Source organism: Narcine bancroftii, chromosome 2, assembly GCF_036971445.1.
Source record: "Narcine bancroftii isolate sNarBan1 chromosome 2, sNarBan1.hap1, whole genome shotgun sequence".
Classification (NCBI taxonomy): domain Eukaryota; kingdom Metazoa; phylum Chordata; class Chondrichthyes; order Torpediniformes; family Narcinidae; genus Narcine; species Narcine bancroftii.
This window is the reverse complement of record NC_091470.1, coordinates 144313222-144341217: the sequence shown is the minus strand read 5'-3', so window position 1 is coordinate 144341217 and position 27996 is coordinate 144313222. Positions and strand designations below refer to the sequence as shown.

At 44.5% G+C, this 27996-nt stretch overlaps 1 protein-coding gene and 1 long non-coding RNA gene across 13 annotated transcripts in view; one reads left to right on the top strand and one right to left on the bottom strand.

Moving 5' to 3' along the window:
- The window catches only part of samd11 (sterile alpha motif domain containing 11), a 264528-nt gene that overhangs the window by 174413 nt on the left and 62119 nt on the right, over positions 1 to 27996 (top strand). For all 12 annotated transcript variants that reach the window (XM_069918370.1, XM_069918369.1, XM_069918376.1 and 9 more), the window contains 2 exons: positions 4679 to 4768; positions 20005 to 20166. In XM_069918370.1, the coding sequence (XP_069774471.1) occupies positions 4679 to 4768; positions 20005 to 20166 (252 nt within the window). The remainder of the gene's footprint in view (positions 1 to 4678; positions 4769 to 20004; positions 20167 to 27996) is intronic.
- On the bottom strand, positions 13910 to 16302 carry LOC138754308 (uncharacterized). The gene is made up of 2 exons (XR_011351645.1): positions 16061 to 16302; positions 13910 to 14174 (listed from the first exon to the last, which is right to left on the bottom strand). It is a non-coding gene; the product is annotated as an uncharacterized lncRNA (long non-coding RNA).

Sequence of the window (27996 nt, the reverse complement as noted above, 5' to 3'; positions counted from 1 at the left end):
TAGTTCTGTTCTCAAATTATGTATTTCATGCAGCAAGGGCTCCGGATCTAAAATTCCATTCTGAAGATTCAAATGGAAATAATATTTTGGAAGCACCATTCAATTCACGTCTTGTGCTTAGTGAACGATTGTCTATCCATATAGACTAGCGCAATAAACTGTCCCCTCCTCTTCCACGATCGGACATTCTAAACAACTCCTGCAAGTGTTGGCCACATTGTCCCTTCATTGATGGTTAACAAGTCCTTTGCAGAGACGAAGGCCCTGTAGACACTGGAGTCTAGAGCAACACATAATCTGCTGGAAGAACTCGGGGGTCGAGCAGCGTTATGGGGAGAAAAAAAAGAATGGTTGACGTTTTGGGTCAGAATCCTTTGCCAAGATAACCATAAGATGCAGGAACAGAATTAGGCCATTCAGCCCATCTTCTTGTCTGCTCTACCATTCAAATGATGTCTGATGTGTTTTTTCTCTCAACCTCATTCTCCTTCTTTTTCCCCATAACTTTTGACACCCTTACTAATCCAGAAGGATGGTGAGCATATCAGGGGCGTAGCCAGGTTCTAATGTTAGGGGGAGCAAGCTCCACGACACATATCAGATGGTGAGTCAGTGATTGAATGATGGGCCACACTGATTTTTCGGTGGCGTTGGACCGGGGTGGGGGCAATGATGGTGGTAGGGTAGGGAAGGGGGAGTAGCCCACCAGCACATCACAGGAGACAGAGCAGTGAGCAGTTCAAAAGGGTGCTACTTTTGAAGAGCTTGCAGTCCCCACCTCCCCCCCCCCACAACCTTTAACTACGTCACTGGAGCACACAAAAGTGCAGGAGAAACTGAGTAAGTCAGGCATTAAATCAAGTTTATTGTCCTCTTATTGCACAAGTACAACCTGACGAAGCTGGTCACTCTGGTCCTTGGTGCAAAAGATGCAGACACACAACCAGACATAACTCAACGACAAACAGACAAACAATACATATGCAGGACAAGTATTTCATCAATAAATAAATAAATATAGTTTCATGAATACGAGAGTCTTAGAATGTTAGTGTGAGCAGTTCCTTTGGTCGTTCAGCAGTCTCGCTGCTAGTGGGAAGCATCCAACATTTCAGAGCTGAACCTTTCTTCAGGATTGTTAAAACTAGAAAAATGAAACACAAGCGTTCACTGTTGGACTCGAGTGCCAGCAATCCAATCTTCCTAAATTGATCAATGTATCATAAATTGAAGAGCACATATGCACCAAAATTCTTATTGGTGCAGCCACGCTGGTACGTGCGATACACCAACTACAGTAGTGTACATTGAGTTATCACAATGCGCCAAGAGACGGAAAAAGAGTTAATAAATATAAAAGGATAGATAAATATTCGCGCTTGCAGTTAGTGCAAAATAAAAGTGATATTTCAATAGTGCAGACAGATCTGTTGGAGGTTCTGGAGTAGTTTATAGTTGGGGTAGTGTGGGGGAGGTTCAAGAGCCATGTAATTATTAGCTCAGTAATTGTCCTAGGCATTTTTCAGCCCACAGTCAGCCACACTGAGAACACAGGTACAACCGTCATCACTTCTCTGTGCGTGGGAGCTCGTTCTGTTCAAGATTGGCTGCTACAAACCCTACCTCATTACCATCATTAGAGAGGATATAAAAGATGCTCCAATCCTGGAAAAGGCTGAATTTTTTAGTAATTTTAAAATGATCAACTGGTTAAAAAAAAGCACAACTAAATTGACCATGTAAAGATAGATCCTTTAATATTACATCCATTTTCCTGTCTCTTTGCTGATCTTGTGTTTCAAATTATATTAAAGTCTGGTTTTTTTTTGCAGCCACAGTGATTTATTCCTGAGCCCATGTAAGGTGTATAATTTCAGTCTTTCCATTAGAAAGATGCTAATGGTTACACAGGATTTTAACTGTTTCAATCTGACATGAGATGTTGGATGGAGGGAATTCTTTCTCAAGATTAAATCTTTCACATAGTTCGTATTAGTGTGTTTGTGTGTATAAACATGTATACGCATCGGGTGCGTGTCCATCTGGATACAGATCTTTTGCTTGTTTTCATTTTACGTATTTGAACAGCAATGCCTGCTCCACATTTGTGTTTGTGCTTTTATGCAAGTTATCCCTCCATTGGTTTTGTATAGGAGTTTATGCAATATGTCAGGTTAATTTCTTGGTTTGACTGAATTGTGTGAAAGCGGACTCCCAGGCCGGGAAATAGCTTCTTCCCACAGGCTGTGAGATTAATGAACATTATTCTGTAACCTCAGATCTCTCATAAATGAAAAAGTAAATTATTCATATATCTATAATATGTGTGTGTGTGTGTATAGGCAATGAGGAAGCATTCAGGAGGGAGATAGATCAGCTCGTTGAATGGTGTAACAACAACAACCTTGTGCTCAATGCCAGCAAAACCAAGGAGATGATTGGGGACTTCAGAAGGAAGTCAGGGGAACACGACCCAGTCCTCATCGAGGGCTCAACAGTGGAGAGGGTCAAGCATTTTAAGTTACTGGGTGTCAGCATCTCTGAGGATCTGTTCTGGACCCTCCATGTTGATGCCATCATGAAGAAGGCTCACCGGTAGCTACACTTTGTGAGGTGTTTGAGGAGATTCAGTACGACACTGAAAACTTCTACCTGGCGAGCATTCTGGCTGGTCATATCACTGCCTGATATGGAGGCGTAAACTCTCAGGGCAAGAATAAACTCCAGAGGCCAGGGTTGTTATCTCGGCCTGTGACATCACAGGCACCAGACTTCACTTCATTGAGGGCATCTGCATGAAGGGGTGTCTTAAAACAGCAGCCTCTATCCTCAAGGATCCTCCCCCCCACCACCATCCTGGCTGGGCCCTCTTCACTCTGCTACCGTCAGGGAAAAGATGCAGGAGCCTAAAGACGAGCACTCAACGGCACAAGGACAGCTTCTTCCCCTCCACCATCAGATTCCTGAATAATCAATGAACCAAAGACTCTGCCTTACTTTTCATCCACTGTTAGTATTATTTTATTTTTAGTAATGTTGTAAGATGGTTTTAATATGAATATTTGCACTATATGATGCTGGGACAAAACACTAAATTTCATGACTTGGTCAAGACCATAGATTCTGATATATGTACAGACAGATGATAATAGGCTTGAATTTGACATTCAAGGTGCTAATAATGTGAGCATAGATAGATATCATGACTTAACTGTCCTGCCCTGGTTTAAGTATCTAAATGAATGCATTTTACAATGGGTTTAAATTGGGAAGAAGGAAGCCCTAACAGATTCTTCTTTATCCCATACACCTAAATTATTACCCCATTCCCCCCCCCCCCCCCCACCTCTCAGTTCAAAGTTGGCTCTGATACAGCTCCAAGTTAACTCTCACCTCGGATGTAGTCTTTATGGATGTACACCTTCTCCCTGTAGTCGTGGGTGTTCTCTGCACTCCCCCACTCAAAGGTTCTCCCGTTTCCTGTCCCATCCCAAAAATCTGCGGGATGATGACCTTCCCCTGGTGTAGAGGGTGGTATTAGAATCAAAGGGGAGTTGACGGGCAGGTGGGACAAAGCAAGTTGCAGCAATGCAAGCAAATCAGTGGAGAGACAGGGAGTGCACAGCTTTGGGGGAGGGGATAGCATGGACCAAATGGGCCAAACAATTTCCTGTGCTGCGCTAAGTGAGTTAAAGCCGATAACATTTTTGGCTCTTGAGCTGCAGGGGTGTGAGCCGGGGCTCAGGGCTGCTGTGGCTTGCATCTCCAGTGTCTGTAACACAAGTTTGAAAGGCGGTAAATGAGGCCGGTGTGGATTTAATAAGTGGTTCGCAGCACTCTGAATTCATCAGTCAGATGGAATGAATGCTGTTGCGTGTCTGTCTCCTCCGTTTGTTGCTTAATAAGCACCTGACAGCAGAAAATTTGTTGCTTGATACGTGCACACTCTGCGGCTTCCTGTTCATATGCAGCGTCATGCCCAGAGTCTCAGTAGTGATATTAGGGGCATATTGATTTTAAATCTGTTCAGTGTACACTGTAATTGTATATTAGAAACTGGCGTCTCTGCTGACAGAGTGTGCTGCAGATGCAAGGATCACCCATTGCCACATCGGCGGTGAGGAAGAGCTTGATGCCTTGAGGAAAAGGAGAGGGTGGAACTCAAATATCAGGACTTACCAGGCTTTCTGATCCAGAAGGAAGGTTGGGGGGGGGGGGGGGGCGCAGCGGATTAAATAGATAAAAAGGTCCTTTTAAAGCAATCGAAAGCACACAAGTAGAGCAGAGATTAAGGGGCCATGGGTCATTCTCATTGGGGCTGACCTCTTGCCACATTCTGCCACCATTCTTGGTTGAGTCTGCCTCTAGCATTTCATTGGGACAATTGAGAAGTAAGGTCTATGCCAGCCTCACTCATACCCCAGGAGTTACGTATTTCTGTCAAGGGTACCAGGGTTAATTCTTTCAGGAGGGAAGAAAAAAAGCTGCAAAAAGCAAGAATGAGGTGCAGAAATGAAGAGAATTGACTAAATAAACACTTGACACAGCTTCAAGTGTGTGTGTTTTTTTTTATTGCTGGTGAATTCACTTTGGAAAGTGACCAGTTAATTTTAAATTAAATGTTAAGGTTGGTTGGAAGTATAATGGTTTGTCTTTTTGTCTCTTTTTTTTCCTGCAGATGAAATTTTAGGAAAACGAAGAGGATGTTCACCAAACAACAACAGTGAGTGTCCTGAAGTCAAAAGACGACAAAGTGAATCACCAAAGGGTAAGTTTTTAATTCTGACCATGGCCTTGTGGTTTCTTTTCATTTTAGTGGATAGTTTCTTGCTTGTTATCTGATCTTCTGCCAATCTCCTTCACTTCTCTGGTGTGTGTGTGTGTGTGTGTGTGTGTGTGTGGTGAAGGTTGGACCACGAGATCACTGTCAGGGCATGGACTCCATCCGGTCCAGGATAAGCCAATGGGTCCGACCTCCTGTCCATTGCAGACATCTATGTGATGTGCAACCTCAAGAAGGACTTCTACCACCCTGGTCATGATCTCTTCTCACTGCTACCTTCGGGCAGAAGCAGGCCACCATAGTGATTAGCACAATGCCTTCACAGTGCCAGTGATTGGGACCAGGGTTTGAACTCCGTGCTATCTACAAGGAGTTTGTATGTTCTCCCTGTGTCTGCGTGGGTTTTCCACAGGGACTCCAATTTCCTCCCCCCATTTCAAACGAACCAGCGGTGTAGGTTAATAGTGTAAATTGGGTGGTATGGGCTCATGGGCCAAAATGGCCTGTTACCATGCTGCATGTCTCAATTTAAAGTTTAAAGCCTGAAAACCAACAGCTCCAGGTTCAAGAACAGTTTCTTGCCAACAGCTATCAGGCTCTTGAACCTCCCCTTGTTACACTAATCAGGGTCTGCTCCGACACAACAAAATGACCTGGATGAAGAGGCAGAAGGATGGGTCAGTAAGTTTGAGGATGGCACAGAGGTGGGAAGAGTTGTGGATGGAGCTGAAATATGAAATAGACAGGATACAGAGTTGAGCAGAAAAGTTGCAGATGGAGTTCAATCCAGATAAGTTTGAGGTGATTGGAAGGACTAACTAGAAGGCTGAGTACAGGTCAGTTACTTAAGAGTGTGGATGAACAGATGGACCTTGGGTTGCAAATCCATACATCCTTCATTGTCATTGCACAGGTTGATAGGATAGTTGAGAAGGCCTATGGGATGCTGGGATTCATTAATAGGGGGATTGAATTCAGGAGTAGAGAGGTCATGTTACAACTCTACAAATCTTTGGTAAGACCACACTTGGAGTATTGTGTTCAGTTCTGGTCACATTGTTTTAGGAAGGATTTGGAAGCTATGGAGAGGGTGCAAAGGAGATTTATCAGGATGTTGCCTGGCTTGGGAAATGCTTTATGAATCTAGGTTTGCAGAGCTAGGATGTTTCACTTTGGAGCATAGAAGGATGAGAGGAGACTTGATAGAGGTCTAGAAGATGATGAGAGGCAAAGATAGGTTGGACAGCCAGCACTGGTTTCCTAGGGCAAGATCAGCAAACACTAGAGGACATGAGTACAAAGTGAAGGGAGGGAAGTTTAGGGGAGACACAGAGAGGTGTGGGGACCTGGAATGTATTGCCAGGAGAGGTGGTGGAGGCTGAAACATTAGGAGCATTTAAGAGACAAGACACATGGATGAAAGAAAAATAGAGGGTGATGGGGTCAGGAGGGTTTAGTACTTTTTTTGAGGAAGGGACAACATCAAGGGCCACGAGACCTGGACTGTGCTGTATTGTTCTCTGTTTTCACTATTGCAAGTCACTTTTTTTGCATTGGGATATCTGTGAATATTTATTTTGATCATCTGTTTATAGTCTCTTTCCATTTAATTCAATTAGTTTACTGTTATATTTTTTCTTGACAAGCACCAGTTCAGCTGCAGGAAGTAAGAATTGTGGTGCATTATACAATGTGTATAACAATAAACTCATCATCTAAAAGTCTACAGGGGATGATGTTTCCTGCCTGTGAGTGATTGGGAATTCCACTCTGAGCAGTACAGTTTTTTACATGTGACATCAAATCAATAAATATTGTGAAGGATTCAGAAGGTGGCAGACCTAGCCAACCTCCGGTTCATCAAAGACACCTAGATGAGGTGCTGCCTTAGGAAGGCAGCCAACATCATAAAGGACCCCCATCACCCTGGTCACAATCCATTCTCGCTGCTCCCTTCAGGAAAGTTTAGAAGCCTGAAGTCCAGCACCTCTTGGTTCAAGAACAGTTTTTATCCAACAGTTGTCAGGTTCTTGAACCTCCCTGTACTACCTCAACCATAAACTACTCCGGCACCGCCAAAATATCTGTCTGTGCTATCAAAGCATTACTTTATTCTTGCGCTAATTGCAACTGTGAATATTTACTTATCCCTTTTTATAGCCATTATTTGTTATTGGCATATGGTGGTAATTTAATTTATTCTATTGTGGGTGGTTTATCTTGTGTGGCTGCAGCAAGTAAGAATTTTGGTGCATCTGCATTGGTAGATATGTTTATGACAATGAGCTCTCATTCTGTATAAAAGGACCACTAGTGTTATTTCAAAGTAAATACATGGTGTTGGAGAAACTCAAACAGTGTACTTTATATAGTAAAGATTTATAATAATATAAAAATTATAAGATTGAGCGCCTTAGGTAGGCACCTGAACTTATGTATGAAGGGCTCAAGCCCAGAATGTTGATGATATATATTTGCTATGTGAAGGACACTGACCTGCTGAGTTTCTCCAGCATTAGCAGTTAGCACAACACCTTTATAGTGCCAGCAATAGAGACCAGGGTTCAAATCCCGCACTGTCTGTAATGAGCTTGTTCGTTTTCTCCGTGTCTGTGTGAGTTTTCCTCAGAGGCTTTGGTTTCCTCCCACTGTTCGAAACGTACTGGAAGTGTAGGTTAATTGGGCGGAACAGACACATGGGCCAAAATGGCCTGTTACCAAGCTGTGTCCAAATTAAAAATTTATAGATTTGTGTTTTTACTTCAGCCACTTTTGTGTTTTACTCCTGTCTACTGTAAAACTCTGCAAAGTCTCTTCGAGGGATGCTAACCCTGAAGAAGTTCTCCTTTGTTCTCCGAAGGGAGTTCTGTGGGAATCTTTCTCACTGCTCTCCATCTGTAATCACAAGATCACAGAAGATGGCCATTTGGCCCATCGAGTCTGCTCTGCCATTCTATCATGAGCTGATCAATTCTCCCACTCAACCCAACTTCCTGGCCTTCTCTCCATCGCCCTTGATGCCCTGACTAATCAAATACCTGTCCATCTCTGCCTTAAATACACCACAGATTCACGATCCCCTGGTTAAAGAAATTTTCCACATCTCTGTTTTAAATTGCTGCCCTTTTATCCTGAAATTGTGCTCTCTTGTCTTAGACTCCCCTACTGTGGGAAACATCCTTGTGACTTCTATTCTGTCCAGGCCTTTTAGAAATCCCTACTGCTCTTAAGCTTTATGACCTTGTACTCACCCAGATTCACTTCATCAGCCATCTATATCAGGCCTTGAGCCCGAACGTTGGCTATGTACCTTGATCTTTGCACTATAAAGTGCACTGTTTGACCTGCTGAGTTTCACCAGCATTGGGATTTTACTTCATTCATGGATACTGCAGACTTTTTGTGTATTCCTCGTGCAAGGGCCAAGGCCCTTGGGAAAATGGTGTCACTGCAGCGCTGCCGCTGGTGCGGTCCCACTGAAAGCGGAGACACAGTGCTCCCGTGAGGTCTGACTGCATTGGCTCTATACAGGCTTTAAACGGCCTGTTAATTGAGATGATGGTGATTTTATGTAAAATTCTGCAAATCCAAGTTCTGCACCCAAGATAGTGACACCAATGTTTGACTGCAGCCATGAGGCTGCAGACTCCAGGGAAGCAGAGGACTGGTGCAGGGCATTAGAAAATGAGGAGACCATCTCCCTCCCCCACCCCCAACTTGTTTGCGAAGGAGAAGCAGAGGCGACAACGCATGGGACGGTGACCATTACGGTGGACCAGTGAGGGGCTTTGCAGCTGAAGAACACAATGACAGTGGGCTGTTGGCGACTCGAGGGCAGGAACCCACACAGGGTGTGGCCAACTGTGGTCAAGGGATTCACACCTGGTGGCAGCTTGGCTGAAGCAGTACCAGGAATCCGAAACGGGATGCAAGGGGGTGTCAAGGGTGCTGAAGGTTTCCTAATTGTGTCAGAGGTTTGGATCTGGAGCTCAGGTTGCTGATGGTTTGGACTAAACTCTGTGTTGCTGTGTGAATACTGGAGTTGAATCCACACTCAGTGACTCTGGTGGGGGGGTGGGGGGGGACGGATGACTCTCTTTTGTTTCTCTTTCTGTTACTGTCAGAGCACTTCAGGCAATTTCTGCCAATGGCGAATCTGTCTGCCTTACAGCAAACAAAAACAAATTATGTGTAATATTGCACTGTTTTTATTACATGACAATAAAGGAGTCTTGAATCTTTAGGTCTGTCCAAAAAGTGCCCAGCCGTTTGATTTGGTTTCTGAGTGCTGCTTAGTTGTTCTCAGCCAGATGATCCAGTTCTTTCCAAGAATTACACCGAGCTCCCAGAGGACTGTGATCAGCTGCAGTAAAGAGGAAACTTTGAAAGGGAATCATCTGGGAGCCTGGAACCCACACAGGAATGATGGACTCCAGGAATAAATTACCAGGGAAAGTATACGGTGCATGAGTTCAAAAGGCAATCCAACACTGATTCAGATGAGATCAGCAGATCTGGCAAGGTCAAATATGCAGTGTTTTTAAACAAGGTCCAAATTTAGAGATTTTATTGAAATTGATAATGAAGGAATATTTTAGCTGATGCTATTGGGAGGGGTACATTCCCTTGGGAAGGGTGACTATGGATGGGATAAGTGGTTGAGAGCTGATTTGTCAATGACCATGGATTTTTCTGTGTGACTTGGAGAAGTGGTGGTCTGGTGGTTGACTTCCTGGGCTAATGATCTGCAGGCCTGCACTCCTCATCCAAAGACAAGCTCAGTACCCAATGTGGCAACTGGGCAATCTCACAAGGCAATAGACAGCTAATGTTGACTTTCACAAGATATAGGAGCAGAAGTCGACCTATTGGGTCTGCTATGCCATTTTAATCATGAACTGATCCATCCTCCCACTCAGCCCCACTCCCTGGCCTTCTTCCCATAACCCTTGATGCCCTGACAAATCAAATACCTGTCAATATTTGCCTTAAATACATTCAACAACCTTACTTCCACAGCCACATGTGACAATAAGTTCAACAGACTCACGACATTCTGACTAAAAAAAATGTTTCGATGCCGCTGTTTAAATTGCCTCCCTTTTATCCTGAAGTTATGCCCCTTGTCCTAGAATCCCCTACAGTGGGAAACATCTTTGCTACATCTACTCTGTCCAGGCCTTAAACATTTAAACCTAAAGAATTAAAAGTCCTCTCTTAATAGTCTTAGACAAAACAAATAGTGCATTATCATAAAACCCTCCCTGTTGACTAATGCACCTATTAGATATCATGACTGAATATAGAAAGTACAGCACTGTACAAGCGCTAAAGCCCACAATGTTGTCCCGGACGATTGGGCAGTCACATTTCAGGGCAATAGCCCTTTATCAGAAAGTTGCAAGAAATGAGATGGATGCCTTAATAAAAGGGTGGGGTGGGCAAGGAGCGCTGGCCAGTAGGTGATACAGATGGGGGAAGGAAGCTTAGTAACAGGGGAGGGAGCAGAGGGCTGAGAAAGATGCCCTCTGGTAGGTGGGAAGGTGGGAGTTAGAAGAAGGAAGGTGTGGGTGACGGGGAGGTGAGAGGGAGAGAAGAAAAATGAGAAGGGGTTAGGTGCTGATCTGCCAATCAGGATTGGATTAGCTAATCCAATTTTAGTCTCAACTCCTCTTTCCCACTCCTTTGACACCCTTGTAGTTCAAAAATCTGGCAATTTGCCTTAAACGACTACACCGCCAGATTTTTCATGGAACCACAACTGCCAATAAGTTGTGGACTCAGTATATGGAACCATCCATCTGAGGGTGAGGTGGCCTATAGGACATCATGGCACAGAAACAGAAAGAGAGATCCCTCTCTTACAGGGAATTCACCAGCCTGTACAGTTCTAAAGATAAAGGTTCCATTATTGTCACGTGACACCACATTTAGAATATAACCTACATGAAATTCTTTAATTTTTGTCTACCGTAAGGTAGACTGAGAGTCACCACTTTGTTCAGCGCCCCTCACAGAAACCTACAGTACCTGATATTCCATGGTGGTCTCCCCTCCAAGTATTGACCAGACCTGAGCCTGCTTAGCTTCTGAGATCAGACAATTCCAGGCATATTCATGCTATTAGGTGCTGAACCATTGAATGTGATCAAGGCTAGGATGGACACAATTACAGAGAGTAAAGTGATCCTGAGGCTGAGATCAGAACATCTGCACCCTTAATGAATGTTGAAGAGGCTGACAGGGTTGGTATATTCAACCCTCTCTCCTGTTCCTATATTCTTTTGGTGTGGAATGAGTCACTCATTGTGCAAGTGTGTGACTTTTAATTTTTATGTTTTGGAGGGTGGGAGGAAACCACGCAGACACGGGGAGAATGCATGAACTTGAACCCAGATTCGAACCCAGGTCACTGACGCTGTTACAGCGTTGAGCTAACCATACTGCCCCAGCTTACAGCATGAATCTTCAAGTGTAGACCTTCAGCAGATGGCAATGTTGGTAGAGTCATCTCTGGTGTGCTATTGCCCTGTATCTGATTTGTGTTGGATCTAGTAGGGAGTACCCTTTAAATCAATGGTTCTCAACCTTTTTCTTGCCACTCACATCCCACTTTAAGTAATCCCTATTCCATTGGTGCTCTTATTAGTAAGGGATTGCTTAAAGTGGGATGTGAGTGGGAAGGAAGGTTGAGGATCATTGCTCTAGATCCAATTGAAATATTTTGCTTGAGAAAAATTGTCATTGGCCCATTTCCTTTGGAGTGATGAAACCGTGCACATAACGAGTCAATTAGGGACGATTTAAACGGTGGTTTTCAAACTTTTTCTTTTCACCCACATCCCACCTTCAGCAATCCCTTACTAATCACAGAGCCCCTATGGCATAGGGAATACTTAGTGGTATATGAATGGAAAGAAAAAGGTGAGAACACCGCTTTAAATTCTTCTCTCTGCTTATCCCTAGAACTGCAGGGTGTACAGCCAATGTCCTGCTTCAGAATAGTGCTCATCAATTAACATAAGCTTTATTTTGAAAAGTATGAGACTCAAGATTCCTGAAAATCTTGGGACAAATCTGCCATGTGGCTTGCTAAGAACATTTGAACACGTCAGCGAGCTTGGATTTGGACCCAGCTTGTAGAGGTGAATGGATTATATGTTAATGTCACCCCTGACTGATGTAGTGTTTTTTATTTGGGTAAAGTTGCAGTTTACAGCAATGCTGAAAAGAACATGAATTAATCACTTTGAACCTTGCCACGTACACTACATCAATATCTCCCCTTGTACTCATTGGCACCCTGCTGCTTATACTAATTGCATCTTTTTAAAAAGGGAGATGTGCTCTTTGCAATCTGTTAACAGGAGCAGGCCATTTGGCCCACAATGTCTGCACTGAACATGATGCCGAAGACAACTAAATCTCTTCTACCCGCACGCAATGCACATCCCTCCATGCCTGCATAATCGTGTGTCTGTCTCGAAGCCTCTTAAACACTACTATTGTACTTGCTTCCACTACTGCTCCTGGGATCCCCTTCCAGACTCCCACCACTCACAGGGAAAACTGTCCCGCTCAGGGTAGTAAATTCAGCACAGAGATGAGGACAATCTTCTTTTCCCAGAAGGTGGTGAATCTGGAATTTGCTGCCCTTTGAAGCAGTGGAGGCAACTTCAGTGAATATATTTAAGGCAAGGTTGGATAGAATGGCGGAGCAGGCTCAAAGGGCAGATGGCCTACTCCTGCACCTATTTCTTATGTTCTTACCTCCTTTAAACTTTCTCTCTCTCACTTAGAACTAATGCCTTCTATTATCTTGTTTGTACCCTGGGAGAATGATTCTGACAGTTTTCCCTATCTTTTTCTTTGGCTTGGCTTCGCGGACGAAGATTTATGGAGGGGTAATGTCCACGTCACTGCAGGCTCGTTTGTGGCTGACAAGTCCGATGCGGGACAGGCAGACACAGTTGCAGCGGTTGCTATCTCCACCTATCTACACCTCCCATAATTTACAAACCTCTATCAGATCTCCCCTCAGTCTCCAAGGCTCCATAGAAAACAACCCAAGTTTGTCTGACCTCTCCTTATGGCTCATGCCCTCTGATCCAGGAAATATCCTGGTAAATCTCTTCTGTTTCCTTTCCTAAAGCCCCCACACCCTTCTGTAATGGGGGGGTGACAAAAACTGAGTATGATTTCACCGCAGTTAGTCAGCTGTGGCAACTTCCCAATTGAAGGAGGAAAGTGTGAGATGGTTCATTTCCACAGTAGTAAAACACGAAAATCTGCAGACACTGTGTTTGAAGTAAAAACAAGATGCTGGAAAAACTCAACAAGTCAAGCCGTGTCCTTTATACAGCAAAGATAAAGATACAGAACCAACTTTTCAGGCTTGAGCCCTTCATCAAGGTATGAGCAAAATGTAGGTAGGTGCCTGAACTCATACCTTGATGAAAGGCTCAAGCCCGAAAAATTGGTTATGTACCTTTATCTTTTCTTTATAAGGCACAGTGTTCGACCATCTGAGTTTCTCCAGCCTTGTATTTTTATGTTTCACAGTATGTGGATAGCCCCCACAACCTCCCTATGGTAGCCCCATAGAAATATTGAATGTGAGGTCCCTGTTTTGTTCCCTTCTGCCCAAGCTTTGCAATCAACTCCCAGAGTTCAAATATGTCAAGCTGATTGCCTGAATCTTGAAGCCTTTCCACATAGCCCCCCAGGGCCTGCGCAATCTTCACCATTGCAATTGTACAAGCAAATGCTGGAAAAAAATTGAGAGCAGGAGAAAGCCTGAGCCTGCTGAGCCTGCTCTGCATTCAGTGACACGGCTAAACTCTGTCTCCCGATCCCCATGATCGCTGTAACATCCAATAATCAATCAATCAATCTCAGCCGTGAATATTCTCCTCAACTCTGCCTTCATACATCTCTGCAGATTTCCAAAGATCTGCAAACCTTATTTAAGAAATTCCATCTCTGACCTCTTGTTGTGGCCTCTGCATCCCCATCCCACCCATCTCCATCACTTGTGTTCCATTGATTTAACTTTCAATCTTTCAAATGCAGACTAGCTGAACACGATTTCCACTTGAAACATAACCGCTCACTGCAGGCATTAAATCTGGTGAATTAGACACCTGCATCTGTTTTATTTCTGCGAATCAAACCATTTGCAGCACTCCAATGTGGCTGCAGCTGTATCTGTGCAACCTGTACCACTTGCCTCCATCCTACTGTCTGTCCCTGGGACTGGATACTTTTTGATGCACTCCTCTGTTGGTTTGGATGAGCTGTCCTTCAGAACTCCCAGATCCCAGGATGGAACCAGTTACCTTAACTCAGAGCTTCTTGCCTTGTAGTGCTTGATATGAAGACGAGGGAGAGGCTGCCGAAATCAGTAGAGCGTCAATGAGGCTTTCATAACATTCAGGTAGTTTACGTCATCAGACTCCAGAATGAACCCCGAAATAGCCGTTGCTCCGTATCAACTAATCTCTTACTAACTCAGTACTTTAGTATTGCCTTAGTACGTATGAGATATTTGCTTGCAAAGTAAGCTCTATCACTACATCTTGCTACAAGGCATTCACGGGAGGATATATGCATACACACTTCACATGCCAGATGTGCCAGCTTTTGAGCTGCTGGTGGTTTTTGGGCACTCGCTCCTAGGTCAAGGGTAGTGCAGATATACTGCCAATGCCTCTGAGCTCTACTGGCTTGGCCTTGGGTGCTGAGTGTGTGGAGTTTGCAGGCTCTCCCTGGAACCCCATAGGTTTCCTCCCACATACCAAAGGCATGAGGGCTGTAGGTTAATTGGCTGCTGTAAAATGCCCCAAATGTGCAGGTAAGTGGCAGAATCAAGGAGAGCTCAAATTTATTGTCGCACGATTTAAAGAATGCAGTGATGGAACAGTAGACATCTGGTGCGGAGTAAAAGTAATTGCACTACAAATGTGCCTGGCCCGCAGCAAAATGAATCTCACGGTTGTATGTGATGTCACATATGAACACTGACAAGAAATTGAAATCTAAATCTAATCCAAGAATAGGTACTGTTACACTCCCCAGCTGCAATTGAGAGAGACATAAACGAAAGGGGTAATTTTAAACCCAAAATTTATTAACTAACAGTAATAGAATTAACCCAATAAACCTAACACCTGAACACAAGCCTTAACGTCAACTCTATACAAGCCACAGCGTATGTGGGGGAAAAAACCCAGACCATTATGGTCCCAAAAATCAATAAAAATTCCTTAAAACGTCGCGTCAAGTCAGTCAGTCAAGAAGAAACAGCTCATGGATCTGGGATTATTTGTTTCCTTGCCCGCTGGTTTTTTTAGTTTGAGGCTGTATCCAGATGACCATGATCCCTATAGACTGTCAGGGGAACATGAGGCTGGTTTGAGTTTCAAATGTGGCAACAACCACATTTACTTCCTTCACCTGGGAATTTTCACAGTGACCTCCTGGTCACCATACGAGGTTACTCCTCCGAAGCCTTTCTTTGGGTTCTTCTGTCACACGAGTCTTTCAAAGCCCTCTTTAGGGTTACCAAGTGACCTTCTGTCATGCAAGTCCTCTCTTTTGGACACCCTGGCTCGAGTGATCCGTGATTCCTGCCTCCTCTTAAAAGGGGACAGGAGATGCACTGGTCAGTCCCACACTCACTGTGGATATCAGAGTTCCCCAAACCGCTGTCAGGATAACAGTGCTGGCACCCGTGGACAAAGTAGCTTAGTCTTCCTTTTCCCACTGAAACTACTGGGCGAGCACCCTGACATACAGTCCCAGAGGGCAATGCTAGCCCCGTGAACAAAGCAACTCAGCGAGTGGCTTGCGGAAGCTGCTAGGTGAGCACACACAGCCAGATCGGCTCTCTGACCGCCTACAGTCCAATCCACCAACTAACTTCCTCAAAACCAGCACGCTGCGCCTTTTAAACTGCCCAGCGCATTCTTCCCGCTCTCCTCATTAGTGGAGAGAGGTTAACAACCACAGACTCGCTCTCCTGTGAGCCCATGGATGTTCAGAGCATGGTTCCTGTACTTCGATGGCTGTCAAAGTCCCCTAGTGGGAGCCCAGCTCTACTACAGCACCTAGCAGCTGTCATATCCCCTGCAGTAGGTTCAGTCCTGTTCTCGGTCAAAAATAAAATTCTTCAAGGTCCATAACAGGGAAAGCTCAGATGGTGTAGAGCAAAGAAAATATAATTTCACTATTTTGGAGTTAATTCAGGAATCTAATAACAGCAGGAAAGAAACTGACCATGAATCTGGCAGAGTTGATAGCATTGCAGACGGAATTAAATAGGGTCCGTGCATATGGTGTTGGCGTGGATGAAATGAGCAGATGGGTCTATTTCTGTGCTCACAGAACCAACTCCTTTCAAAGAGTGGCTGCTGATGTCATCAGTGGTCAACATATTAATGGCTCTGTCCTAGAGAGTGGAACGCAAAGTTCCTTGGCGTCCATTTAAAGGACGACCTATCCTGGACTCGCAACACCTCATCATTAGTCAAGAAGGCGCAGCAACACCTTTGCTTCCTCAGGAGGTTGAGGAGGGTAATGCTACCGGCCACCATCCTAACAATGTTCGAAAGGAGCACAATAAGGAGATTCCTGGCTGGCTGCATCATAATGGGATGTAGTTGCAAAGCATCTGATTGGCAGGCAGTTCGGAAGGTGATTAAAACTGCTGAGAAGATCACTGAGGTCTCCCTTCCCTCTGTCGATGATTATCTACTGGGAGCAATGCTTAAATATGACTCAGAGAGTAATTGAGGGCGCCTACCATCCAGCCCACAGTGTATTTCAAGGAGGAGGTACAGGAGCATATAAACCAGGAGGTGAGACTGTGGAACAATCCTAGATACCCATAAATTATTATATATATATATTTATTTTGGATTGTTATATATGTATGAATGGCATTTGTGCACAGGGTGTACTGTGCATGTGCACTATGGTCCAGACATTCATTGTTTCGTCAGGTTGTATATGTACAATCAGATGACAGTATATGAACTTGTGGGTTGATGTGGGGTTTCCAATTTTATGGGAATGAACAAGTGGAGCTGGGGATGCCTTTCCCACATGGTCTGAGAGGTTGACGTTATCCCCATTGCTCGCGGCCGCAAGGATGAATCAAGGTGAACCAGTGAGGAGCTGGCGGACTGCCTGCTGCACCTGGAATGAAGCTGCCAATCAACCCTTTCCCCGAGAGACCTTCTGCCACTCACCCTTCGTCACCTTCCCACTCATTACCTGTTGGTGGACACAATAGGAGCTTCCTCCCAGTGCACCATTGATTTTTGTTTGATTCTTAATGCTGAACCTTTGAGAGCTGCTGGTGCAGAGTTAGAATAAAGGTAGCATGTTGGAGAAAGACAGGAGCATACACATCAGCACACTTTCCACCGTTGAAATTTATTTGTCACATTATGCCTGTGAGAAGGGTTTTTCTGCGAGCAGTCCAGCAGGTTATCAATTTGCAGAGCATAGAATGACAATGAAAATAAAGATCAGTTAGTACCAAGCATGAGAGCACTGTTGTGGGGTTCATTCAGGAGTCTGATGGCTGCGGGGAAGAAAATGTCTTTAAGCCTGTTAGTGTACGTTTTCACCCTCTGAAACCTTCTCCTTGATGGGAGGAGGGAGAAAAGAGTTTGTCAGCTGCCTTTTTTATGCTGCAAGAGAGGTAGATGAGGTCCATGGAGAGGAGGGAGGTTTGCATGATGTTCTGAGCTGCGTTCACCATCTTCTGCAGCTTTGATCTTGAGCAGAATAGCTCCTGTCGCATGCTGTGATACATCTAGCAAGTTGGCTTTTGACGGTGTAGCCTGCTGAAGTTGTTGTGGGGAAAGGGGATGTGCTTAGTCTTCTGAGAAAATTGAGGAGTTGGTGCTTTCTTGAGTATTGCATCATTGTGCCTGTCCCAGGGAAGGTCATTGGAGACGTTCATTCCTAAGAACTTTAAACCATCTCTTCTTCGGAAATGGCTGGCTGTATAATGCTTCACTTGAAATAAGAGAAACAAAAAAGAATTCTGTGGTGACCTGAAAGAAAGAGGTTATCATCTGGAAAACCCTGATGGGGCAAGTTTCTTCGGCAAGACACTGAAGTGGCTGATCAGAAGGAATCAGTTTGTGTCCAACAATCAACAAATCACTCTCTGAAAACTGATAAGAACCTTCCTGAGCGGTAACCATTTACCTTTCAAGCACCAAAGCCTGGCGAAATTCATAAATGTTAAATTCTGTACACAGTATAAGAATTGCCTGATACCGATGAACTTGGAGGAGTGAGAAGTGAGATTGGACTGTGAATCAAAGAATTTTTCTGAACTTACACACACATTACATACGTGTGCGCTTAGAATTAGAAGGGGTTAAGTTAATAGCAATATGTTAAAAGTTTGATTCTATTTTCATGTTTAAAGATAATTAAAAGCAACTTTTGTTTAAGTAAAAAAAACCACCAGCATCAATGATGTGAATAGTCAGGTGATATCTTTCCCACATCCCCTCCTGAACTCAGTGATCATCTCCTTTATCTTATGGATGCTATCGATGGAAGAGGCTGTTACTTTGGCATCATGCCACTCGGCATCTATGTGCTCAAGTACACACACATGCACGGACACACATGCGCATAAATGGTGAGTCATTGTGTTGAATTTTGAGGAACGGGAGGTGGTGTTTGAAAGGATACTAGAAATTTGCAGCGGGCAGTTGACCCCTAGAGGTGGCAACATGTTATATTGTGGTCGGGTCTGACTGAGTGTGGCATCAAGGAAGCTCATTGAACCTGCTGATGGGATGTGATCACCTCTTGAATTTCAAGAAAGCTCGACAGCTCTTCGAGGCCTGGCGCTGACTTTACCTACAGAGGCCACAGTTGGAGAATGAGAGAGGAAAAGTTCCCTTGTTAAAAGGACCCAAAAAAATCATGCTTTCAATAAAACCCATCACAGGAATGAGCAGGAAGAGGGGAAAGCGGGTGGATCTCAGCAGGTCAGGCAGTATCCATGGAGAGAAACAGTCAGCCAATATCTTGGGTCGAGACTCTTTTATTGAAGCCAGGATAAAAAAGGGGATGATATGTACATTAAGGGTAAAGAGCTGGGGAGAGAGCAAAGAGGTGATGGGTATTGGAAAGAAGATGGGAGAGGGGGGAAGACAGGAAGGGGGAGAGACCACTAGGAGCAGGATGGGGAGGGGAGTTGGAGGGAAAAGGAAGAACAAAAGTAGGTAAAGAAGAGATAGAAACAGTGGAACCAAATAGAGGTGGTGGGTTAGCCAAAGGTTGCTGTAAGCAATGTTAGGTTTACGATTGGGAGGGTGTTTCTCCAATGCATGAATAATTCGAGTCTGTAAAAAGATTTGGTAATATCAGGGCTGCAATTCCAAGGGTTACTTCTATTCAACGTACAGAGTTCCTTTCAGTGTAATACACACCACGGACTACATCTCTCTCCTGAGTAATGCACAGGCCAGACCTCCTGTACAGCCAGATGTTACAAATGTTTAAAAGCTGCTGTGTGCAAGCAAAGGCTCATGCATCAGAATGTCATCTTGCATTAAAGAATCGATTACCCTCGTGTGAAAATATTGTTCAGTGCCTCAGGTTGTTGTTTTTGACTTGGAGCTTGGAAAGTCCAGCCATTCGGTGGAATGGTGCAAATATAAAGAACTTTACACGATGAGATGGAGGCTATTCAACCCCTCATGTCACTGCAGTGTCTTTAAGGGAGTTCTCAACCCACTCTGAGGTTGAATTCCCCAAAGAACCTATTGGATCCAGTTGCAATCCCCATTCCAGAGAATTTTGCAAAATGCACCATTTCTTTTCCTGATCCCTCATCCTCGTCAATGCTCTTTGGCCCTGGCCCACCATCCAGTCATGTTTTTAACATGCAGAATGTTCCATCCAACCAGGGAGGACCAGTTATAAACAGGAAAATCTGTAGATGCTCGGGTCGCAGCTGAAATGAGCTGGAGGAACTCAGCAGGACACGCAGCATCCACAGGAACTAAAAGGCAGTCAGCATTTTGGGCCTGAGGCCCCTGTGGCGAATCGATAAAGCAGGCCGACCTGATGAGTTTGCTGGGCACTTTTGTGTATTGCGGAGAGGATTGGTTGCTTTTTTTTTTAAACACCTTGCCGAATGTTCTTAAAATGTTCAATTTTTCTTTTTGTTTTCAATCAAGAAAAGAGTCAAACTCCGTTAATTGAGGAGCAGATTATTCAGATGACTCCGGAAGAACACTACAGGCGCATGATGTCGGCGTTGAATGATCACGGCACGTATGAGGAGCAGCAACAGCGCTTGTACCAGTTGGCCAGCAACATGGGCGTGCCAACCCATGGAGGTAAGGGGTGGCTGATTTATCAATCGGGGGGGAATCACACTTGGTTTAATTTCATTGCTCCGGGACGCAGGAGGTTAAACCCATCTTGTGTGGTGGTGCGCGTATTAAAAACACTGAGGAAGTTCCTTTGTATCCTGTCTGACGAAGAGCATCAAGTTTGAACCTAGATTCAATAGAGAAAGGCCAAAGCTGGAATCATTTTGGCCTCTGGGTCCTGAAGGGCATCCTTTTGGAATTTCTTCAGCCAGAAGGGACTGAATATGTGGAATTTGCTGCCACAAGCGGTTATGGAGGACATGTCATTGGATATATATATATAGCAGAGGTTGATAGGTTCATTTTTTTTTTAATTTTTATTTTTCACACTATGAACCATACTGACCAAAATACACACAAGCATTTCCCTCTTGAATTTCTCCCCTTTTCCCTCCCTCCCTTCCCTCCCTCCTTCACCCCCCACTCCCCACCCATTCAACATTCAACATATATGATACATTAAACCCATTAAACAGTCATCACAACAATGAAAATAAACAAGAAAATTGTGTCATCTACCTTTACATACTGGGTCAGTTCATTTTGTCGTCTTCTCCTTCTGTCATTTTAGGTGGTGGAGGTCCGCGGTAGGACTTCTCTGTTGTGTTCCATGTACGGTTCCTAAATTTGTTCGAATACTGTGATGTTATTTCTTAAATTATATGTTATTTTTTCCAATGGAATACATTTATTTATCTCTATGTACCATTGCTGTATTCTCAGGCTCTCTTCTGATTTCCAGGTTGACATTATACATTTTTTTGCTACAGCTAAGGCTATCATAATAAATCATTTTTGTGCTTCATCCAAATTGAGGCTGAGTTCTTTACTTCTTGTATTACTTAGAAGAAAGATCTCTGGTTTCTTTGGTATGTTGCTTTTTGTGATTTTATTTAATACCTGATTTAGATCTTCCCAAAACTTTTCCACTTTCTCACATGCCCAAATTGCATGTACTGTTGTTCCCATTTCCTTCTTCCAGCGAAAACATCTATCTAGTACTGTTGGGTCCCATTTATTTAACTTCTGGGGTGTGATGTATAGCCTGTGTAACCAATTATATTGTATCATGCGTAACCTCGTGTTTATTGTATTTCTCATAGTTCCGGAGCATAGTTTTTCCCATGTTTCATTCTTTATCTTTATGTTTAGATCTTGTTCCCATTTTTGTTTGGGTTTACACCTTGTTTCTTCATTCTCTTTAGGTTGATAGATTCTTGATGAGCCAGGGCATCAAAGGTTATGGGGAGAAGGCCGGACATTGGGGCTGAGTGGGGAAATGGATCGACTTGTGATTATATGACGGGGCAGACTCAATGGGCTGAATAACCTATTTCTGCAACTGTGTCTTATGATCCTACCTCCTCCTCTATGCCACACATTGCTTTCAACAGACCGTCTCTCATCTCTGAGCTCCAGGTTCTCTTCAATGTGCTGAATTCTACTTAATCTTTTGCAGGATCCATTCCTTCCATCAACATGTCTTCCAGCTCTTCATATCTATCAAGGTTTGCCAGCCTGCTACTTGCTCTACCTGCTACTCCAGCTCTCACATCTTCTGTCCTACACCCCATCACCTCTGGGCCCTTTCCCAGCTTCCTCCCACTCCTCCCCCCACTCCTTTTTAAATGTATTTCATGTTTTTTAATCTTTATCTTAGTCTTGATAAAGGATCCCAACCCAAAATGTTAACTGACCATTTCTCCCCTTGGATGCTCTCTGAATTCCTACTGAACTCCTCCAGCAATTCTATGATTGATTCACCTAGATCCAATGCCTTTTAAAGTGCTTCTTAAGGCCAGTTCCTGCTCCTGAACCATCTCCTGAGATCCAGCGCATCTCCTCCATGAGATGCCTGGTATCGAGCTATCTTTATTTGCCTCTGGGCTGTTGTCCTTTGTTGTTTGCTGATCCCCGGAGCAGGATTTTCTTCTTTCTCTCATGCTCTCTGTGTTGATCATTATGAAAAAGTCATCTTCCTTCACCCTCTAGACGAGGAGTTGTTTGTCAGGGCTGCCATCAGCACTGAGAGTTGCATTAATCAATCCCGACCTGTGATAGTGGCTGTCTGCTGAACTCCTTCCTCTTGAATTTATTGTTGGAGTTTATGTAAATCAGAATCACAATTTATTTTCATGAATGTCACAAAATACATTGTTTTGTGGCAGCATCACCAAGCAAATGTTGCTATAGGTACCTTTAAAAATAAATAAATTAGTGCAAAAATAGGAGAAAGCAAGGAAGCATTCTTGGTTCATTGTTCAAGAAGCCGTCCTTGTGCTCATCTTCAAGCTCCTGTACCTTCTTCCTGATAATAGCAGAGTGAAAAGGTCATGGCCTGGGTGGTGAGGGTCCTTGAGGCTGGAGGCTCCTTTCTTAAGACACTGCCTCTTGTGGATGTCCTCAGTCGAGTGGACTAATACCCATGATGGCGCTGGGCGAGTTCACAACTCTGTAATTTTTTTTTCTTGTGCTGTGCGTTGGCACCTCCATCCCAGACAGTGATGCAACCAGACAGAATGCTCTCCACAGTACACCTGTAGAAATTTGAGAGAGTTTTTGGTCACGTACTAAATCTTCTCCTCAGAAAATACAGCTGCTGGCGAGTCTTCTTCATGATTGCATCAACATGGAGGACCCAGGACAGATCCTCAGAGATAGTGACATCCAGGAGCAAAGCTCTTGACACTCTCCACAGCTGACCACTCGATGAGGACTGGTTCGTGTTCTCCTCATTTCCCCTTCCAGAAGTACACAATCAGCTCCTTGGTTTTCCTAACGTTGATCCCAAGGGGAGAAGTTTGTCAGGACATGAGTGGTCCATGGTGGGGGCTGTGCTCAAGGTTTGTGCCCGCAAAGGTTGATTTCTCAGGGTGAAGATCTGGTCCTGACAGAGCACTTGTCCTCAGTGCCAGGAGCTCCCACCTCCTCTTCAGCATTGCTGCCACAGAAAGGCCATTTCACCCTACCGAGTCTGGGCCACTGTCTGCTCCAAGCTCACGATGGTCCAGTTATTTATTCTCCCCATCTTCCCATCAATTCCCCCTCCCCACCACCAGATTCTAGCCCTCACCTACACTACTCACACTGGGCAATTTACAAACGGCGATTAACCGTTCAACTAGCACCTTTCAAGAGGGAACCGGAGCACCTGAGGGAAGCACACCCCGTCCCAGAGAGATGTGCAAGTTCCACAAAAGAAAGTCAGCATTAAACCCAGGTCTCCGCAGCTCTGAGGCAGTGGGCTCTCTACCTATTCTGTGCAGGTCAAAAGCTGAAATTCATTCCCTCTGTGACTAAAACTGTTTTGATTTATTTCAAATAAAAACCCAAAATATTGCAGACACTCAATGAGTCAGGCAGTATCTGTGGAGAAGGAAGGAGATTTCGCGTGTCAGGTCAGTCTCTTTACTGGAACTGATTTATCATCCCTTTCCCCCTCCCTTCTCTCTCTCTCTCAATCCTTCTCACCTTCATCTTTCTGTACTCTCGTCCCCACCTTCATCCCCCCTGTCATTGTCCCCCCCCACCTGCTTTCCCTGCCCTCCCTCACCCCTCTCTTTCTCTCTTTCTTTCTCTCTCTTCTCTCTCCCTTCCCATTCCTTCCCAACCACTCACCTGATGTTATTTTTCTCTGTGGAGAAGGAAGGATGTTTTCTGCACCCTTCCTTGTGACCATGTGGTCAGGGATAGAAATTAACTCTGAGCTGCAATGATGGGGCGGTGCTGTGAGACCAGTGGAATTCACAAATTCCCTTCAGAACAACAGGCAAACATCAGTCAGTTAGTGGTCGGGAATGAAGGTGTGGACTGTGTAATTTATGTCACTTGTTTTACATCAGTCTCAATACTTATTCCCATTGAAGCTATCCGCATTGATCAAATTCAGAATCACCTCCAACAGCTTTCTCCCAGGTGGCATCTCTCAATCCAATCTTGATCTCTATCTGAATGGGCATTTATTGAAGCATCTCTGGGCATGTAATGTGAGGGGTCTCAGGGAGTGTCTTTCCATCCTAACTGTGGGCTATGAAGGCAATCCCCACAGAACCAGTTGTCAGCCGTAGTCTCTCTTAGCCTTGCTCCAGCGAGAAATGTGGGTGTAATTGTGCAACATGGGCCAACAATGGCCGGTTCCCGTGCTGTTTCTTGAAATTAGGATTAAAAATTGAGGTCTGCTTCTGAGGCTTGATACCATGTCTGGGGAAGGAGGGACTCAGAGGGGTCGGCAGACACCAATTCTGTGAAAGATCATTGACCTGAATTGGTCACTATGTTTCTCTCCAAGAAGCTGTGTCAGCTATAAATGTGTGTGTGTGTGTGTGTGTGTGTGTGTGTGTGTGCGCGCGCATGTGGGTGCACGCGAATATTTGACCATGTGTGGACGTATGTGCGTATTTGAACGTGTGGTGCATTTGTGTGTGTATGTGTGCATGTATATCAGTGTGTGTATTTCAATGCGTGAGTATGTGCATGTATTTGAATGTGTCTGAATTGTATGTTTATGTTGTATTTATGTTTGTCTCTCTGTGTGTGTGTGTGTGTGTGTGTGTGTGTGTGTGTGTGTGCAAGTATGTAAATGTCTGTCTGTGTCTCCATATCTGTATATGCCTGGGCTAATGGATTCCAATAGATTATATAGATTTTGGGATGTGGAAGGAAACCAGAGCACCCAGAGAAAATGCACAGGGAGACCATGCAAACTCCACATGGACAGCTCCCGAGGATGGGATTGAACCCATGTCTCTGGAGCTGAGAGGCACCGGCTCCACCCACTGTGCTGCCTCGGCTACACTGAACCCTGGGATTTTTCCATCCTCCGTGAAGGCAAGTGCACCTCAGTGTTCCACCTTGCCCCTTTGTCCCTCCTGCTGCATCCGGACAGTACGCGGATGGTCTCCTCTCCATTTGGGCTGGTGTGTATTGAAGTTTTAGAGCACGTCACTCAACATCTGTGAAGTTCGCAGCTGCCAAATTTGACAGCGCCGGTAGGTTGCTGTTGGAGAAGTTGTCACCGCTGGCAGGGTGCAGGCTGAAGGCAGATCCAGGCACAGATAATGGTGCTTTTCAGAGGGTCGAAAAGCTGCAAGCCCCAGTCTTGTAGTTCTGTGTTTGGCAACTGAAAATGGCACATTGAGGAAAATATGCCTGGATATATCAGAATCAGAATTTATTGTCATGAACGTGCTTCGGAATTTGTTTTGTGACAGCATCACAGTGCAAACATTGCCATAAAATATTTAAAATAAAATTGCGGGGTTGCGGTTAGCACACGCTGTTACAGTTCCAGCATCCATGCTATCTGCAAGGAATTTGTATGTTTTCCACATGTCTGCGTGGGTTTTCCCTGGGGAGTCTGAATTCTGGGGGTTGTGGGCTAATTGGGTGGCACAGGCTCATGGACCGAAAGGGCCTGTTACCGTGCTACATGTCTAAATTTAAAATTTCATTTAAAAATAAATAAACTGGTGAAAAAATAAGAAAAAGTGAGGTAGTGTCTGTGGTTCCTTGTCCATTCAGAAATCTGATGATGAAGGGGGGAGATGCTGTCCTTGTGATGCTGGATGTAATAAATAGATAAAATTCGAATTAGAATACTGGACCTGCTTCCATTGGGAAGGTGGCTTGAATCAGTATTTTCCTGTCGGTTTAATTTTTTTGGGTCACCTTTTCTAATACTATCTGGGGCTCATAGTTAGTGTGGTTTACCTGCAGGCACACTGACTGAAATGCTATCTGGATCTCATCAAATCCAGGTTCTTTCTCAGTGGGATGCGTGCATTGTTACCAAAGGCCAGCGTTTACTGTGGATCTCTACCGGCTTTGAGGAGGTGGTGGCGAGCTGCCTTCTTGAACACCTGTAATCCCTCTGGCAAGGGCCCTGTTGGGGAGGGAGCATGAGAATTTTGGACCTGGCTGTGATGAAGGGCTGACATTACACTTGCCAATGCTGTGAAACATTGTGAGGGGGCAGGGTTGGCGTTTGGTGGGTGGGGGGGGGGGGTAGTTTCTGCTGAGACAGGGTTAAATCTGGAGCTGGTCTGAGTGTGACAACCACCTGGCAGATTTATCAAGGCCCCACAAACAGGGAGGTCAGTGCCAATGTTCAAAGTGAGTTTATTTTCATACACATAAATATACTGTAAGTCATGTCAAGTTTATTGTCATCTGATTGTATAAGTACAACCCGACAAAACAGTGTTCTCTGGTTCTTGGTACAGTGTTTAGACACACAACCAGACAAGCAATACATATACAAGACAAGTATTTCATCTGCACAGATAAATAAATAATATTGTTTCTTGAATATGAGGGTCTCGGATGTTTAATGTGAGCTGTCCCTTTGGTCGATCTTTCTTATTTGCTGAAGCCACACATGTATGCAAGCTGGCCCATCTACAGTAGTAACAATTCAAATGACTGCAGATGTAAAACAGAAAAAGAGATGATCAATATTTCAGATTTATTGCCAGAGTACGTACATGAGATCACATGTATGTGAACCTGAGATTCCTTTTTCTGCTGGCGTGACAGAATTACCACTTATTGATATTGCAAAAAAAAACTGTACCCAACGTACACATGTAAACAAATAAAGAACTGTGAACATATAACAAATGCAAACAAACTGACTGTGCAATACAGGGAGAGGAAAGAAAATCAATAAAGTGCACAAGTAAAAGTTCTTAAAAGAGACCCTGATTGAGTTTGTTGTTGAAGAGTTTGATAGGGGGGGGGGGGGGGGTAGCAGCTGTTCCTGAACCTGGTGGTGTGAGTCTTATGGCACCGATACCTCTTTCCTGATGGCAGCAGCAAGAACAGAGCATGTGCTGGGTGGTGAGGGTTGCTGCTGCTCTCCGACAGCAGCGTTCCCCGTACATGTACTCAATAGTGGGGAGAGTTTTGTCTGAGAGTGTTGTGTCCACTGCCTTTTGCAGGGCTTTACACTCGAGTATTGGTATCCCCATACCAGACCGTGATGCAGCCGGTCAGCATACTTTCCACCACATATCTGTACCAAACCTTCACAAATTCCTGAGGAACTAGAGGCACTGACGAGCTTTCTTCATGATGCCGTTGGTATGTTGGGTTCAGGAAAGATCCTCCAAGATAGTGACTCCCAAGAACTTAAATTTGCTCACCCTCTCCACCTCTAACCCCTCTGGATTGTACACCTCTGGCTTTCCTTTTCTGAAGTCAACAGCCAGCTCCCTAGTTTTAGTGATATTGAGTGCAAGGTGGTTGTTGGTGCACCATTCAGCCAAGTTTTCAAGCTCCATCCTCTATTCTCACTCATCTCCTTCCTTCATTCTACTCACTCCTCTGGCATCATTTAGCAGATTTGTTCATGGTGTTATTGTAGTTACCGAGCCCCACAGTCGAAGGTGTAAAGTGAGTAGTGCAGGGGGCTAAGAACACGGCCCTGTGGTGCTCCGGTGCGGGTGGAGTTTGTGGAGGAGATGACAATATCAACGATAGATTGATAAATATTCACGGTGGCACTTATGTAAGAAAAAAAAGTGAATTTTCAGTCAAACAGACTGATCTAAATTTAAATTTAACCTACATCATCTTGTCCATTTTTGAAAGGTGGGAGGAAGCCGGAGCACCCAGGGAAAATCCACAGACACGGGGAGAACGTGCAAACTCCTTGCAGACAGCGCCGGATTCAAACCCAGGTCACTGGCGTTGTTGCAGCGTTGCACTAACCGCTACACTAGCCGTGCCACCCCACGGTTGCCTTTTGGTGCAGTTGAGGCCAATGCAGCGATTGGTATTGACCCACTCTTTGGA